Source organism: Manduca sexta, chromosome 28, assembly GCF_014839805.1.
Source record: "Manduca sexta isolate Smith_Timp_Sample1 chromosome 28, JHU_Msex_v1.0, whole genome shotgun sequence".
In the NCBI taxonomy this organism is placed as follows: Eukaryota; Metazoa; Arthropoda; class Insecta; order Lepidoptera; family Sphingidae; genus Manduca; species Manduca sexta.
Window position 1 is genome coordinate 10,515,820 of NC_051142.1, and position 14,539 is coordinate 10,530,358.

General features: G+C 39.2%; 1 protein-coding gene across 6 annotated transcripts in view; it reads right to left on the bottom strand.

Annotated features, from left to right (window-relative positions):
• LOC115445526 (mediator of RNA polymerase II transcription subunit 12) overlaps positions 1-14,539 on the bottom strand; it is a 29,337-nt gene that overhangs the window by 13,549 nt on the left and 1,249 nt on the right. For all 6 annotated transcript variants that reach the window (XM_030171822.2, XM_030171817.2, XM_037444455.1 and 3 more), the window contains exons 4-28: positions 14,347-14,538; positions 13,328-13,441; positions 13,060-13,161; positions 12,558-12,738; positions 11,048-11,226; positions 10,326-10,672; positions 9,293-9,442; positions 8,894-8,981; positions 8,670-8,815; positions 7,981-8,131; positions 7,661-7,768; positions 7,138-7,263; positions 6,539-6,675; positions 5,879-6,015; positions 5,636-5,718; positions 4,520-4,726; positions 4,159-4,271; positions 3,750-3,932; positions 3,396-3,540; positions 2,796-2,985; positions 2,357-2,448; positions 2,152-2,260; positions 1,460-1,686; positions 1,053-1,235; positions 216-356 (exon numbers count right to left, since the gene is read on the bottom strand). In XM_030171822.2, the coding sequence (XP_030027682.1) occupies positions 216-356; positions 1,053-1,235; positions 1,460-1,686; positions 2,152-2,260; positions 2,357-2,448; positions 2,796-2,985; positions 3,396-3,540; positions 3,750-3,932; positions 4,159-4,271; positions 4,520-4,726; positions 5,636-5,718; positions 5,879-6,015; positions 6,539-6,675; positions 7,138-7,263; positions 7,661-7,768; positions 7,981-8,131; positions 8,670-8,815; positions 8,894-8,981; positions 9,293-9,442; positions 10,326-10,672; positions 11,048-11,226; positions 12,558-12,738; positions 13,060-13,161; positions 13,328-13,441; positions 14,347-14,538 (3,831 nt within the window). The remainder of the gene's footprint in view (positions 1-215; positions 357-1,052; positions 1,236-1,459; positions 1,687-2,151; positions 2,261-2,356; positions 2,449-2,795; positions 2,986-3,395; positions 3,541-3,749; positions 3,933-4,158; positions 4,272-4,519; positions 4,727-5,635; positions 5,719-5,878; positions 6,016-6,538; positions 6,676-7,137; positions 7,264-7,660; positions 7,769-7,980; positions 8,132-8,669; positions 8,816-8,893; positions 8,982-9,292; positions 9,443-10,325; positions 10,673-11,047; positions 11,227-12,557; positions 12,739-13,059; positions 13,162-13,327; positions 13,442-14,346; position 14,539) is intronic.

Consider the following 14,539-nt stretch of genomic DNA (forward strand, 5'->3'; position numbering starts at 1 on the left):
AACGCATCATTTGAGCTAATTTAAAACATTATTACCATAGACACAAGATAGTTAAAAAAATATTGAATTTAATTGCTTAAACAGCTTTAGTTTGTCTCCATTGACAGTCGAATTCTATTGAACGCAACATAGACAACGATTTGGTTGGATTCTGTTCAAAACGTTAGCTAGTACAACATTATATCCCCTCTAGAGTAAGAGCGTGGTATATTTACTTAGTATGGCCTTGAGCGTGGCGAGCACGGGCCCGACGCCGATGTTTTTGTGCGCGGCGGCGAGCAGGTGTCGGTCGCACGACAGGCGCACGCCCGCCGCGCTGCCGCCCGGGCCCGGCGACGTCGACACCGAGTACAGACCTCACAAACAAAACACTCAGCATGTATTCAATTATACGGCATCAGAATTTCGCCTATTAATATTCCGCTGCGCAAAAACGGTATGTCAGGGAAACCTTATTTCGAGATCATCGAGGTTTTGTAAATATAGTTTATAAGTAGAACTGAGATAGAGAAACTCTTTTAAGGTTTTTTATAACAAGTTCTAAAGAAAATAACGTTATTTGGGGAAGTTCATTGGATAGGCATTTCTTTAAGCTATCTGACGACATAAAAATCAAGATTTTGTTTTTTTTTCGAGATACCGCTTTTGAGCTTAGCACGGCAGTAATAATGTATTAAGTTTTTTAATCGATATTTTTCTGTAGCTAATATGGAGTAATTTGATTTTCGTTTCTTTTTCCTATATAGACTTAATATACATTAATCATATTTGTTTGCTTAGCAAGTTAGAACTTTTATTTGCATGTTCAATAAACTGCAAATTCTTGCCACAAGTTATTAACTGTTGTTTACATATGCGATTTGTCGCCGATCCTGCTAGCTAAAAAAAATATAACAGGCAACTTGTCGTAATTGTTAACACGGTAAAAAAATTACTCGCGCAAGACAAATTTTTTTTGGTAATCTAAGCCATTCTTTCAAACATAAAAAAAGTATTTTTTTATGTGTACAGTAATCATTTTACAAAGAACCTCTAGAAGGATTACAACATACCAGGTTGTGGAGTATCGACAGTTTTGAACAGTCGGAGCAGTAGATGGCACGTAAGTCGCGCGCCTGTGTCCGGCGAGGGCGCGTTGGCCGGGTTGGTGGAGGCATTCGCGCCTCCACACGCTTTCAACAACGATGGTAACGCCGCGTGCCGCACGAAGTCTTCCAGGGAAAAACAGTGGCGCGCTAATCGGGTAGATATATCACTATTTATAATAAAATACTTTTATATTGCAATATAACATAATAACATTTTAGGAGCTCTTTCTTGGCCAAGGGCTAGTAATAGACAACCATGTCAGATAGAACTTGAGATTTATAGTGTGTGATAGTATATGTAAACTTGCAAATGAATCATTCGCTATTAAAGAGCTCGCCACTGCGTCATAAGTAGTTGATATTGAACGGACCGACGAGTATGCAGGTGAAGACGGCGAGCGCGTCGTGCGCGGCGGCGTCGTGCAGGTCGCGGTGGTGCAGCAGGTCGGGGTAGAGCGGCGGCGGCGCGGCGTGCGGCGCGGTGGAGGCGGGGTAGTGCTGCGCGCCGCACAGCGCCACCAGCGCGCCCAGCCACTCCGCCGCCAGCCCGCTGCACCACGCCGTCATCTCCGCGCACAGCACGCCCAGCTCGTTCACTCTGTGCACACACAATACGTACTCAAACCGACACAATTACTTCAGCAATCATACTCATGACAGGATCCTATTCAATCTTCTTATAACTCGTCTATAACAATCATCATATTAAATCAAAGACTATCATATAAATTAAACCAAAACTAATAAGTTATCGAACAGGTAACTGGATACCGAGTAAAAGGCAGACCATAATCGTTAGCACTTACTAATAACTAATAACTAACTAATAAACTGTATATTAGATTATAGTGAAAGTAGCAAATACACACCACAGAAGCGATCAAATACTAAATCATCAAATGCCTCGCCACTAATCATTTGAAACCTACACTTTTGTAGTACAATTATTTCAAAGTACACGACATTATTCAATCTGACACTGTGGCATACATAAAATTACGACAAATAGTTATATTTGGAGAATTCAGAATTTTATTTATTTAATTAATGGTAGATTACTTACCTATCATTGTCTACTTCTCGGCAGACGGCGAGCATCGCTGAACACACGAAACTGTATCGATTCGCAGGCGACTCCGCCACCTGACGCGCCCACGCTATTTCTATTTTACCTAAACAAAAAAAATGTATTTTAAAATAATTAATGGAACAAATACATAATGTTAGATATTAAATTTTCATTGTATGTTAAATACAAGATAAAATACCTTTTCTAGGATTAGTAAAGAATTCACTCAAAAATTGTGGATTGTAGACATAATTCGATGGAATAGGTTGCAACGGTGAGTAGAGCGCTTGTCTGTAACATAAAGATTGTAATGACAGATAACACTCCGGCACATACATATACACTGATACGAGAAACCACTATTAAACAAACGTACGTATATAATGTCATGTAGTGTTATTTGTTATTTTCAAATATTTTCATAGGGGCCGTTTAAGTATTACGTAACGCAATTTTTGAAGATTTTTGAGACCCCAACCCGCCCCTGAAACGCATCGTAACGTTTTACAGCTCCCCCCCTTCTTCCAAATTGCGTTATATAATACTTGAACGCCCCTAATGTGATTGTGCAATATAAGATAATAAAATTTTATGGAGTCATACATATGTGTTACTGATATGGTTAGTGTAGTACGTACTTGATCTTGGGATAGGCGTTGGCGAAGGTGTCGGCGTGCGGCGCGTGGCAGAGGTGCGCGGCCGCCTTGTACAGGTCGTGCAGCTGCGCCAGCACGCAGCGCTCCGCCGAGCCGCAGTCGCCCGGGTTCACCACGCACTTCACCAGCCGGCACAGCTGCTCGAACACCGTCGACGTCTGCTCCACGCACACTGCTCGCACAACCACAACATACACCATCGATACCTCCATTGTTTTACTCTGTTTTAAGTTGCATATCCTCGAAACTATTGAACTGTGTCATTGGAAAGTTGTTGGTAGTTATAGCTCCGGTCTTTCTACTTCAAGTACCAGTCAAATATAAATTTTAATATATTTCTAATACTTGTATTAAAATAAATAATATTATTTATAATAAAATAAACAAAGTAAAATGTGGGAGGATAAATCGTGCACATGTGACCAAGTAGAGAATTGCAGGGGGCACAGGAGGAAGTCCATGGCGGACTAACGATGTTGTAAAGTGAACGATTTATAACATAAAAATATACAAGTTTCAGAGAGGTCTTTCTGCGGTTTTGCGATACCGGCGTGGCAGTAAGTAATTAAACAGTGTACTGACGCAGCAAGCAGGAGTGGTATCTGCGCAGCGCACCGACAGTGTAGAGCGCGAGCGCGGAGGTGTATGCGCGTGGCGCGGCGATGCCGCTGCTGGGCGCGCCGCGGCTCGTCAGCGCGCCCTCCACTTCCGACAGCTCCTTCAGGATCTGTAAATTACATCCTCTCTGAACTACGTAACTCATGTTTCGCCGCCTTTGCTCTTTCAATAGCATTATTCATAACAAGTTATAACAGCAATTTTGGCTGCGTGGGCTATATTATGCTCACTTTGTGTCCTTATAAATGCACAAACGGTCGAAATGCCGCAATAACACAGGCGCGTCAGGTACACAAGACGTTCGAAGTGCATGGTCACCTGTATGCAGGTCTCGATGAGTCCGTGCACGTTGAGCGCGATCTCCATGAGGTCGAGCGCGAAGGCGACGTGTTCGGGCTGCGGCAGGTAGGTGGTGGCGCCGGCCGCGTACGCCGCCAGCGCCTCGCACACGGCGCCGCCCACCGCCCACGACACCGCGCCCTGCTCGTACATAGACATCGCCTGCCACACACAAACATATCATTTTATTGTCTGCTTTAAGTGTTTGGCATATGAGTGCAACATATTGAGTGAGAAAGTGTAGAAAAATATTTTACTTCATTTGATTTCATTGATAAATTAGCTAGATAATGTTAATGTTGCCAAAACGACTGTGGTTCACAAGGTTTATATTTCGGTTCAATCTATTTAAAATTATTAGGTAGTGTAGTACAAAATCAGAATATACCTGGAACTTCTGAGTGACAGCTTCGAAATTGAATTCACTGCGAGAGTGTTTCTTGATTTTTCCACCCTCCGCAACGTCGATGGAAAATTTCTTCGAAAATAATTTACATATTTCTGTAATAAAAAGATGATTTACTGACATGGTTTTTCAGAAATTCCTTAGATATTTTTAAAATCTATTAACATCTGTAGATGAATTTCGATGTGATTTTAGAATTGTGTATAACTATAAAGAAATGATTCTTTATTGACTGCAATGGTCACTTGTAACTTTTACATAAATAACGTAATTTACTTACATTTACAGTTCATAAAGAAACTGACTATAAGTGACCATTAGACGTGTGATGTGTTGTGGTTACCTTTGGTCATCTTCTTGACGGCGTGCTTGGCGTCGTCCCGCTGCCGGCCGACGCCGTAGAGCAGGATGTGGCGCTGGTTGGCGTCGTGCGGCGCGTGGTCGGGCTCGGCGGGCGGCAGCGGGAAGTGCATGGTGTAGTGGTAGTGGCGCGACACCAGCCCCGCCGCCGACCCCGACACGCCTGCGCCCACGCCGCCCGCGCGGATACCTCCACGAATACGTTATACGTTACACATGCTTTTATATGGAGATAGACTCTCGCACCTAATGGTAGGTGTAGACGGGTTTAGGCTCCAGATAAATTATCGATTAACGAAAGATGATTTTTCATCGCCAGTCGACATGAATATGCTGGCCTCTTTAATTGCAGATATACACAGGCTGATCCCGGAACTCATTTGATTGCATTTTTACGTGGGCCTCTATAGCGGAGTTTACACGTTGTTTACGATGGTCGCTATCACTAGTAGCATTATAAAATATTCAAATTATAATAGGTACAGAATCCTGAAATAATTCGCAATTTATAAAAATTGTGAAATGATCATAACATTTATAAATATAAAAATAACTGAAAGAGTAATAATAATATCAGCCCTGTATTATATACTTGCCCACTGCTGAGCACGGGCCTCCTCTACTACTGAGAGGGAATAGGCCTTAGTCTACCACACTGTAATGCGGATTGGTAGACTTCACACACCTTCGAAATTCCTATAGAGAACTTCTCGGATGTGCAGGTTTCCTCACGATGATTTCCTTCACCGTTAAAGCGAACGATAAATTCACAAAGACAGAAAGAGTTATAACAGAATAATGAAATGATTTTTCATGAGTTCAATAATATTACCATAATGATACATATTTGAAAAAAAAAAAAAATAAACAACAGAGCCTATACCCAGCTGCCTTTTAACAATCGTTAACGCTAATAGGAAACAGAAAAAATTTATGGGAATGATATATCTTAATTATAAGTTTATCGCTAACATATGTCATTCTGATACATAACGTTAGCGTTAACGATTGTTGAAAGTCATCTTACTTACGACCACACTGGTTACATTCACAAATATTAATAATATAATATGTACCTTATTTTTCCGAATATACTAACCTGGCACAGACATTGGTCCCATTCCTATAGAAGGCATGCCCGGTATGCTCATACCGCTTGGTCCCATCATTGGCGAATTGACACTGTATGTAAAACGAAATGTAAGTGGCAAGTGGGGTATACATTCAAAGTATTATAAATCAATCTGTGTAAAATGAACTCTATTACAATTGAATTAAAGTAGGAAAGCACATTTGCAGTGTCTTAGAGATATATATAGCGTATATTTAATTATTATTATACCTGTGTGAGGGTTCTCCAGGATCCTTCGGGCTGTCAGGAGCGTCCATAGAGTTTTGTTGGTCCTCTTTTATGTGTTGCAGTAACTTATCCAAGTCATCATCTATCTTAGAATCGTCTAAATCCATTCGGACGTTCTCCTAAAAGGTGTAAAATTATTTTTAACCGACCCAAAGGAGAGGTCATTTATTCGTCGTAAAGAAAAATGTTTGTGCAGCAATAATATTTTATCCCGTAACCAGATTTAAAAGATTTTTTTTTTAAGTTAAACGTCGTATATAAGACCTTGGGCTTCAAAAATGCAGCAAGGAACTCCTCAAAAATAAACAGGATGAGAATGGTTATTTTATTGGGTGCAACTAAATTTGTTTTATATATATAACTAATTAATAAAAAAAATTACAAAAATAAATAACCGTCTCCATATACCACTACAATCCAAAAATATTTCATGTTTATATACTGTTTAATTAGCAACTATTAAAACACACGCAACATAATCTTCTCTCCCAGTCTTGTTATTATGTTTATATGCACATTGTTTCTGTGTATTTGTCTTCCCTAGCTTACCTGGCAATTTGAAAGAAGATTTTAATCATAATTTCCTATTTTCGTTTGAAGGACAAAATATAATAATCCGTATTTTGAATATACAAGTCTAACCTCCATCTTTGGTTTGAGGTCGATGCCGGCGAATATGTCGTCGTCCATGTTGTGGTTGGTGCCGGTGCTGTTGGCGGGCGGCGCGACCGTGTGGCCGCCGCCCGTCGACGTCGGCTCCGTCGGGGATACCAGATCACCTACATTACGCAAGTACATACATGAACACAACTATTTACCTTTTATTTTGTAAAAACATTTTTACATTTTTTTTGTTTTTTTTAAACGATTTTTGTTACGCTACCGTCACTATTAGCGGTTATGCTTCTCACTGTCTACAGTGGGGGGTATCATCCGAGTGAGCTTTGGACCGGGTTTCTAACACTATGTGTACACCCTACATCGGCATATCTACGGCCGTTTTTTTTGCAAAAATGCGAATCGAAACGATCATTGAAATGGTTTTCTTATTTTAAGTAACAGTAATTAAAGTTCTCATTATTATTCCTAAATTACAACATTTGAGTTCTCGCTAGTCCTGCAGTTAATGTAACTAATTACTATCATAAGTGCAACTGTGTTCGCCTACGTGATGAAAAATCATTTTATTTTTTAATTTCAATGAAGTTACCGGCTGTTAATGATTTTCAACGCATTCTTACCTCTAGATATAAGCGTGCACATATAGGCGTCGTGGGAGAACACGTCCCTTCTTATCAGCTCTCCGAATAGATGGACCAGGTTCGCGAATTGCTGTCTGTTGCCTGGGGGAGCGTTCGGACTTTCATCTGTAACAATCAAATATAACCCTTATTCTAATAAGCGTGTTATTCAGGTAACACAACATTTTCTGGCTTCAAACCGTACGAAGTATCAGTTTAGTTTATCTTAATATAAAAACGATGAATATATATGTCGGGGATTCCGACAGATCAGAAAAATCTCGTCTGTACCTCGAGCGAATCACTGATAGATCATATTTGTTGTTGTTTTTTTATTGACAACTTGATGTTTCACTTCTCAATTATCAGTTTCATCTTTGACATACTGCTGATTTTAAAAACGATTCCAATCCCTTTTGATAGATCGCAAAAATAGACCAATCAGGATGAAATGCTTACTAATAACTTCGATGGTTCCTACGTATAGTATGGAATCTGCAAAATGCAATTTTTTTTGGTTTACCCAAGACTGGTGCATCGTTGTCTAGAAAGCGTAGCAGAAGATTCTGGAATATAGGCGGTCCATTGTAGATACCTGTGCCGGAGCTAATTGACTCTTTGTCGTCGGATCCTAAGGGACAAAATATTTATAAATATAATATTCGGAGAATATTTTGTACACTTCTTTAGAAAGCGACTAAATAAAATAATGCTAAATAAATTTAAACAGGGACCACATTAAAGAATTATTTAAGCTGTAACGAATATTTATCAAGCAGTCAAGTTGGTTAGAATTTAATTTCCTAAAGAAGTTGACAGGCATGTGAGAATACAATACGGTACCGGTGGCGTGGTGGTCGTGGTGGTGGTGCAGCTGGTGCTGGCGGCGGTCGAGCAGCGCGGCGGCGGCGAGCGCGCGGTGCTCGCCCCAGCGCGCGCCGCACACCGCCCACTCGCACAGCACGCGCACCACCGCGTACGAACACGCCCACTCCTGCACCAACAACCGCACTCAACTACTCAACATTCACACTTCAACACCACAGCGATAGTAATACGTATCGTAAATCTTCTACTTCACTCTGACATTGTAACGCCTGCGTGCATAGGTGTACGTATGTGTATACCTATCTACTAGGCGAATTTCGCAAGAGATATAGAATGCACGTTTGTGCTTAATACAAAAATACACTTTCCGTTCCTTCACTCGTATAATCCGGTGAGATGACAATCTGACATGATCGGAGAGAAATCAGACGTAGAACTAAAGGCTTTACATGATTTTTGAGGCTGGGGGTATTATACCGGAATCTTCCTGACTCCGAGCTATGTCTGAGTAACTTATAAGAAGCTAAAACCCAGTTTCTCGCATTACAACTACGCCGCTGAGGCAGTTTGATTATCTGTACACATGAAAACGAACAGAGTGCACATGCGCCTACCCAGCTCCCATTGACGTCAACTTCAGAGCGATCTAGAGGCTTGGCAATAATTATTAAAATTAAAATTATTGCATAATCAAATAAACTTACCGGATCTTTGGTATCAATATTGGAGTCTTTAGAAGGTGGCGTGCAATTAGCAAAAACTTCCTTATACAGCGTGTCTAAACTATTGTTTGGGTCGACTCGATCGAAGCAGTGTCTGTCTAGAGCCTCCAAAACGGCGAGTACGCGAGCTAAAAACAGTAAAGTTATTTATTATAATCAAAGTTTCGCTTCGGAAACTGAAATTTTATACTAATAAAATAATTTACCTTGGGAACTGGTCTGCCATTTGTCAGTACACCATTTGCTTTCTGCTTTTTTACTGCGCGCTGATATTTCCTGTTCAGCTTCATATACCTAACGCATAAAAAATATATTAATAACTTCACCCATTTAAAATAATGAAATGATTATAAATCATCGACCAGGTAAGGAGTTTCTAGAACTTATGCAAATGAATGACTTGTAAAGGCGAAAGGTGAAATTTTCCAAAATGGAACCCGACACAACATATACATACTTATATCCATAAATGTGGTCTCCAAATTGTTCTAATGATAATTAGATTCTACATAAATTCTTCATAGAAGCCGGCAGAAATCGGGTTATACGGACCCTTCGGCACTGATGACTTGTATGTTGTATTATTATGAACGTTGAACAATTACCAGTCGCCTATGTTCCTCAGTGACTGCGGAGTCCATGTGCGGCATGGGCAAGGCGCTCGGAGGCACGGGCAACAAGTCTAGCGGCGAACCCTGCAGCGACGACCCGCATCCGGACCACACCATCGCCGTCGGACACTCCACGCAGATTATCTACGGGAAATGTAACTAAATGACGTCCTGAATAAAACTAACATGTGTGGAATCTAATGTTGTGAGTGACAGCTACTATGATGATTTTGTTAAAACTACATCAATAGGGTACCGGACTCATTTTTGTTCTTTACTATTATCAAATATTTACATAATATAAATTATAACACAGAAGGAATTATTAAAATCCGGTAAAAAATCAACAAGTTATAAGTCTTTGAATTTCGGTGGAAGGGGTAATTAACAAGAAACAGAAAAGAGACGAAATATCCACATGTGACGTCATCGGGAATTACGACGCGTGCGAAAAAAAGAGATGAAGCGATATCCTCACATCGCGCCCACTTCTGCACGTTACAATATTTTAAATATGAATTACTCGCACATTTTTTAACCAATTGTTATGCAGTTTTCGCAGGAGTGCTTCTTTTTCGTATTATTAACCATTACATATAGAATAATGTACAAAATCAAGCATAGGCCGGTCCCCTATTGTTTTATTTTTTTATACAAATAAGTGCTTTTTCTGTATATCAAATTCATGGTCTACCAATATCTTGTCGAATAATATATCAGTTTCAGTTCTGTTAAAGCAACTGATAACTTAATGTTTAATACAAAATAACATTACAAAGATTTATAGTGCTCTTAGGTCCAGGGTTCTAATCCCGGGTCGGACAAATGATATTTGGGTATTTTTGCTCACAATCAGCCCAGAGATTGTGCCCAATATGGCTATGGACTATCAAATCATAAGACGGAATACTCTAGGTAAAAAATGGGTGCCCTGATTACAGCTCTGCCTACCGCTTCGGGGATAATCGCGTAGTGTGTATGAGATTTATAGTCTTAAGTATTGAATATATATATAGTTAACGAGTACCTGTAGAATCGTAGCCAACTGTATGACCACATCCCTATGGTAAGCGCAGTTGAGAACCTCGGCGAACCCCACCTGTATGGGGTTCAAAGCCGCCGTTATCACTGTATTTAGCGTCGTCTTCACATCCCTTGGTGGAGAGGCTCTCTCCTCCTTCACTTGCACGTCATGTTGCTGTGGGGGATTAGGAGTCCCCAGGGGATGGCTCGGGTTGGGAGTGCCCAGGGAATGATTGGGGTTTGGAGTCCCCTGGCTCTGCTCGGCCGGTGTGCTCGAGCGCTTTATTTGCGATATATTCGGCTTTATGTCGGCGTTTTCCTGTGGTGGTGATAGTGGATGAAGTTCCGTTTCTGAAAGAAATTAGTGTATTTTGAAATGTAATGTTTTTAGTTTAGGCTATTTATGGTTATTTAGGTACCTTTAGAATATCATTGAATTAAGTTAGTGGTACAGTTGGAGCAATCCATTATAACAAATTTATAGTAGATGACAAACAATATTTAATAATAGTACATATTGCAGTTTCGTTATGTAAACATCGACATTTTAGTACTGAAAAATATAGTTGTCATATTTAAGTATTCTTGGTGTTGTTTTTTTTCCAATGAATACACAGTACACAATATAATTTTCGCAAAATTTCAGTGGTAATTTTTTACTTGTGTTTCACCAGTGGGGTTTCGGAGGGTATGGTCGGTGTTTAAAGAGTTTTTATTTAGTCTTACCATTCCGTTCAGCAGGCTTAGTGAACACGGCGGGTTGGTTGAGCGTGCGCAGCGTGGTCTCGGACAGCACGGAGCAGATGGCAGCCGCCTTCTTGGCGCACGTGGTCGCCAGGCGCCGCGACAGACTCTCGCAGTTCACAAACTCTCCCACGTGTTGAAGGGCCACGGGCAGGAACAATCTGCATAGTTATGTCAAACATTGAACAACTCGTAACAAAGCTTATTAAATGTATCATTTGTTGTAATTTTTACTCCCCACGTTTTAAAGGCTTTGGAGTACTTCATCGCCTCGGGACGGACAATGGAGGTCAAATTATCGCGAAAAAAATCGTTTAAGTAGTTTATTTCAATGTCGAATATTCGCGTTAATATCTGTCTATCTATACTTATAATAAATCTGTAGAGGTCAATTCTGTACATGAAATATATTTCCAAAATAACTATCAGGGGGTGATTAGGGATCGATACTGATGCCAAAAATGCAATTAGTAAATTTTTTGTCTGTCTGTCTGTCTGTATAACCGTTATAGAAACAAAAACTACTCGACAGATTTTAACGAAACTTGGTACAATCATTTTTCATACTCCTGTGCTGGTTATTGTATACTTTTCATCACGCTGCAATGAATAGGAGCAGAGCAGTGAAGGGAAATGTTGGGAAAACGGGAGAAGTTACTCCATTTTTTAAGCTTCTGTCGCGTGTGCAACCTAATGGTTAAAGCTACACAGAAATCATGTATGACGGAAAGGTTCTCTTTAAAATTATGTAAAAAATATCCCACGACAGCATATGTCTATCTTTTATGGTTGACTCACAATAACACGTGTAACTCCCGATAGCTTAGCAGTTCGAAGCTTTCTCATTATATTTGTCTACTCTTACGTTTATAACACTCTCAGTCATCCGTAATTAAAAAAGTTAACATTATTAAATATTCCATAAAAAAGAATCGCAGAAATCGGTATAGAAACACCAAAGTTATACATGAAATACGCTAATAATAAGCCATCACGCGTGAATACTGAATCATGCTATAAGGATTATTTTTGTATATATATAAGGTCGCGAACGCACAGGCAGGCGGCTTGCTTGGCACCTAGAGGCTAGCGAATCACCTAGCGAGTAGCTTCGTAAAACGAACATTCTCGAACGTTCGCGACCGGCTCCATTTTTGAAGTCCGATATCCACGCGGGCGAAGCTGCGGGCGGAAGCTAGTAAGATAATATAAGAGAAGAAGTAGAATCATTGAACAAAGAATGTAATTAGTCTATGCGCTAATATGTTGAACAAGCTGTCTTGTAATATTTGTATATGGCTAACTGTATGATTTTGGGCCTTGAAATAGGCTCTTCCTTATCTTTAAACCATAGAAGAATATGGGAACTTACTAGAAGATTTAATAAACTATCTAAATATTTTCAGGTAGATCGCGGAAATGGAAGAATCACAATAAAGTTCGAACCAGATTAGTTAAACACAATAGCAAAGAAAAGTATTTTGATATGTACTTCAAAAGCCCGTCATCCGGCGCCCTTTTGTCCAGCAACTCGATGATCCACGTGAGGAAGTCATGCCTGTCGAGCAGCCCCTCGTCCAGCAGATACTTAGCGAGGCGGCAGCAGTAGTTCCACAACTTGAGGGCCTGACGCCAGTCTGTACTCTCACCGCCCGGTGTCGACGAACCCATGTCTATGAGAGATTATAAGAAACCATCTATTTTATGTCTATTCGAATAGGAATAGAAATTCCTTACATGTGATTGCAATTATCCTTAGTGAAATGACTAATCAGGTAATTGATTGTTTTGTTTTTATTATCCATCTGGTATTAGTAAAATTATCGATAATGTGATCATTTTTTTTTATGAAGTATGCTATGATTGAAAAGAGAATCTAATAGTACTAGATTTTTCCACAAATGGTGTTATCTCATCATATCTATTGCCAAGACATCCAGTCAAGGTTACAAATAATGGTAAAAGAGAAGATAAATTTAAAACATTTTGCTTACTGCTAGAACTGCCAGGCGAATGCATTGAATTAGGCACAGTTGAATTAGGTGTGGAGCTCCCAGGAGTACTTCCAGATGAGTTGTGACTTGGTGTTCCATGTCCTGATTCAACAAATCATGTTAGCAACTATTAATATATCAGTTAATTTAATGTACAAGATATAACATTTGATTACCTTTTTATATGTATTTTTTCTCAATTACTTTGTTGTATTAAAGTTCTATGTTAACATCATATAAGGTTGCTTTAGGAAAAAAGTAATGTTACCTGATTGTGATGGTGGAGTTTTGTCTGAAGGATTTCCTGGTATACCACTTTGATAATATTCAGCTAATTTTGGTATTTGGTCTTTTAGGAATTTGATGAGAGTTGTAGTCCATTCTGTAAAGCATATTGATACTTATTATTGAATTCAATCATATGAGAAGAAAAACTTTTGTATAATGGCTAGTGTTGATGAGGCTCACAAATCAAATAGTGAACTGGACACCCTTATCTCTTATTGGTTATTTAATGGCAATACCTAATATACACATTATTTTACCTAGTAATTAATCATAATATTAGCTTTTGCTCACAGCTTCACCAGTATGAAAGAGTTTTCCGGGATAAAAGTCTTGCTATATATTTTTGCAGGACAGAAAATAAACCTAGGGTATGGGCCTTTCCAGGGTCTCAAAGTAACCCCATGCAAAATTTCATCTCAATCTGTTGGGTAGTGAATTTTTTGAACTTTTTAAGAGACACAATTCCATCATTCATATTTGTTGCGTAACTTTAATCATCTATACAGTATTCAAACAGAAACTCTGAAAAGGAATAAATTTTCCCCATTGTTGTATCATTTTTCATTGATGCTTCACTCTAATTAAAAAAACCTTTGACACACAATGGCTCGACTTTTTTACAGGCTAAGTGCAGAAAAAAGGAGCCCATAACCATAACCACTCTTATTAGTCAAAGTAGTAGACTTCCTCAATAAAGGGGCTATCCAATACTAAAAGATTTTTTAAATTCAAAACAGTTGTTCCTGAGAGTAGTACATTCGAACAAACAAATAAACTTTTATTTTAGCTTTATATAATAGTATAGTTGGCTGCTTCCTATAAATAACCCAAATTGAATTGGACCAATCCAAATGAAGTTTGACATGCTTACAGATGGGTTTTTTATTAGTTTATTCCTATTATTAAAGCATAGTTGGCAGTTAGATTATATTATAGAAATTGCCTGTAAGATGGTCTAAAGAAACAGATTATGAAATATTAAGATTAACCATTCCTTACCTGTAGTTGGATCTGGTAACTGTCTCTTTTTTATTTTGGCTTCTGACACAGCAACAGTGTATGCTGAACTAAGTTTTATGAACCAAGCAGCTCTTGGCATAGACACTTGATATTCTGTTAATGTTATGAATATCTCTTCTTTTTTGTTAAAATTTGGAGCTCGTTTGGCAAGTTGTGATAATGGTTTCCCACC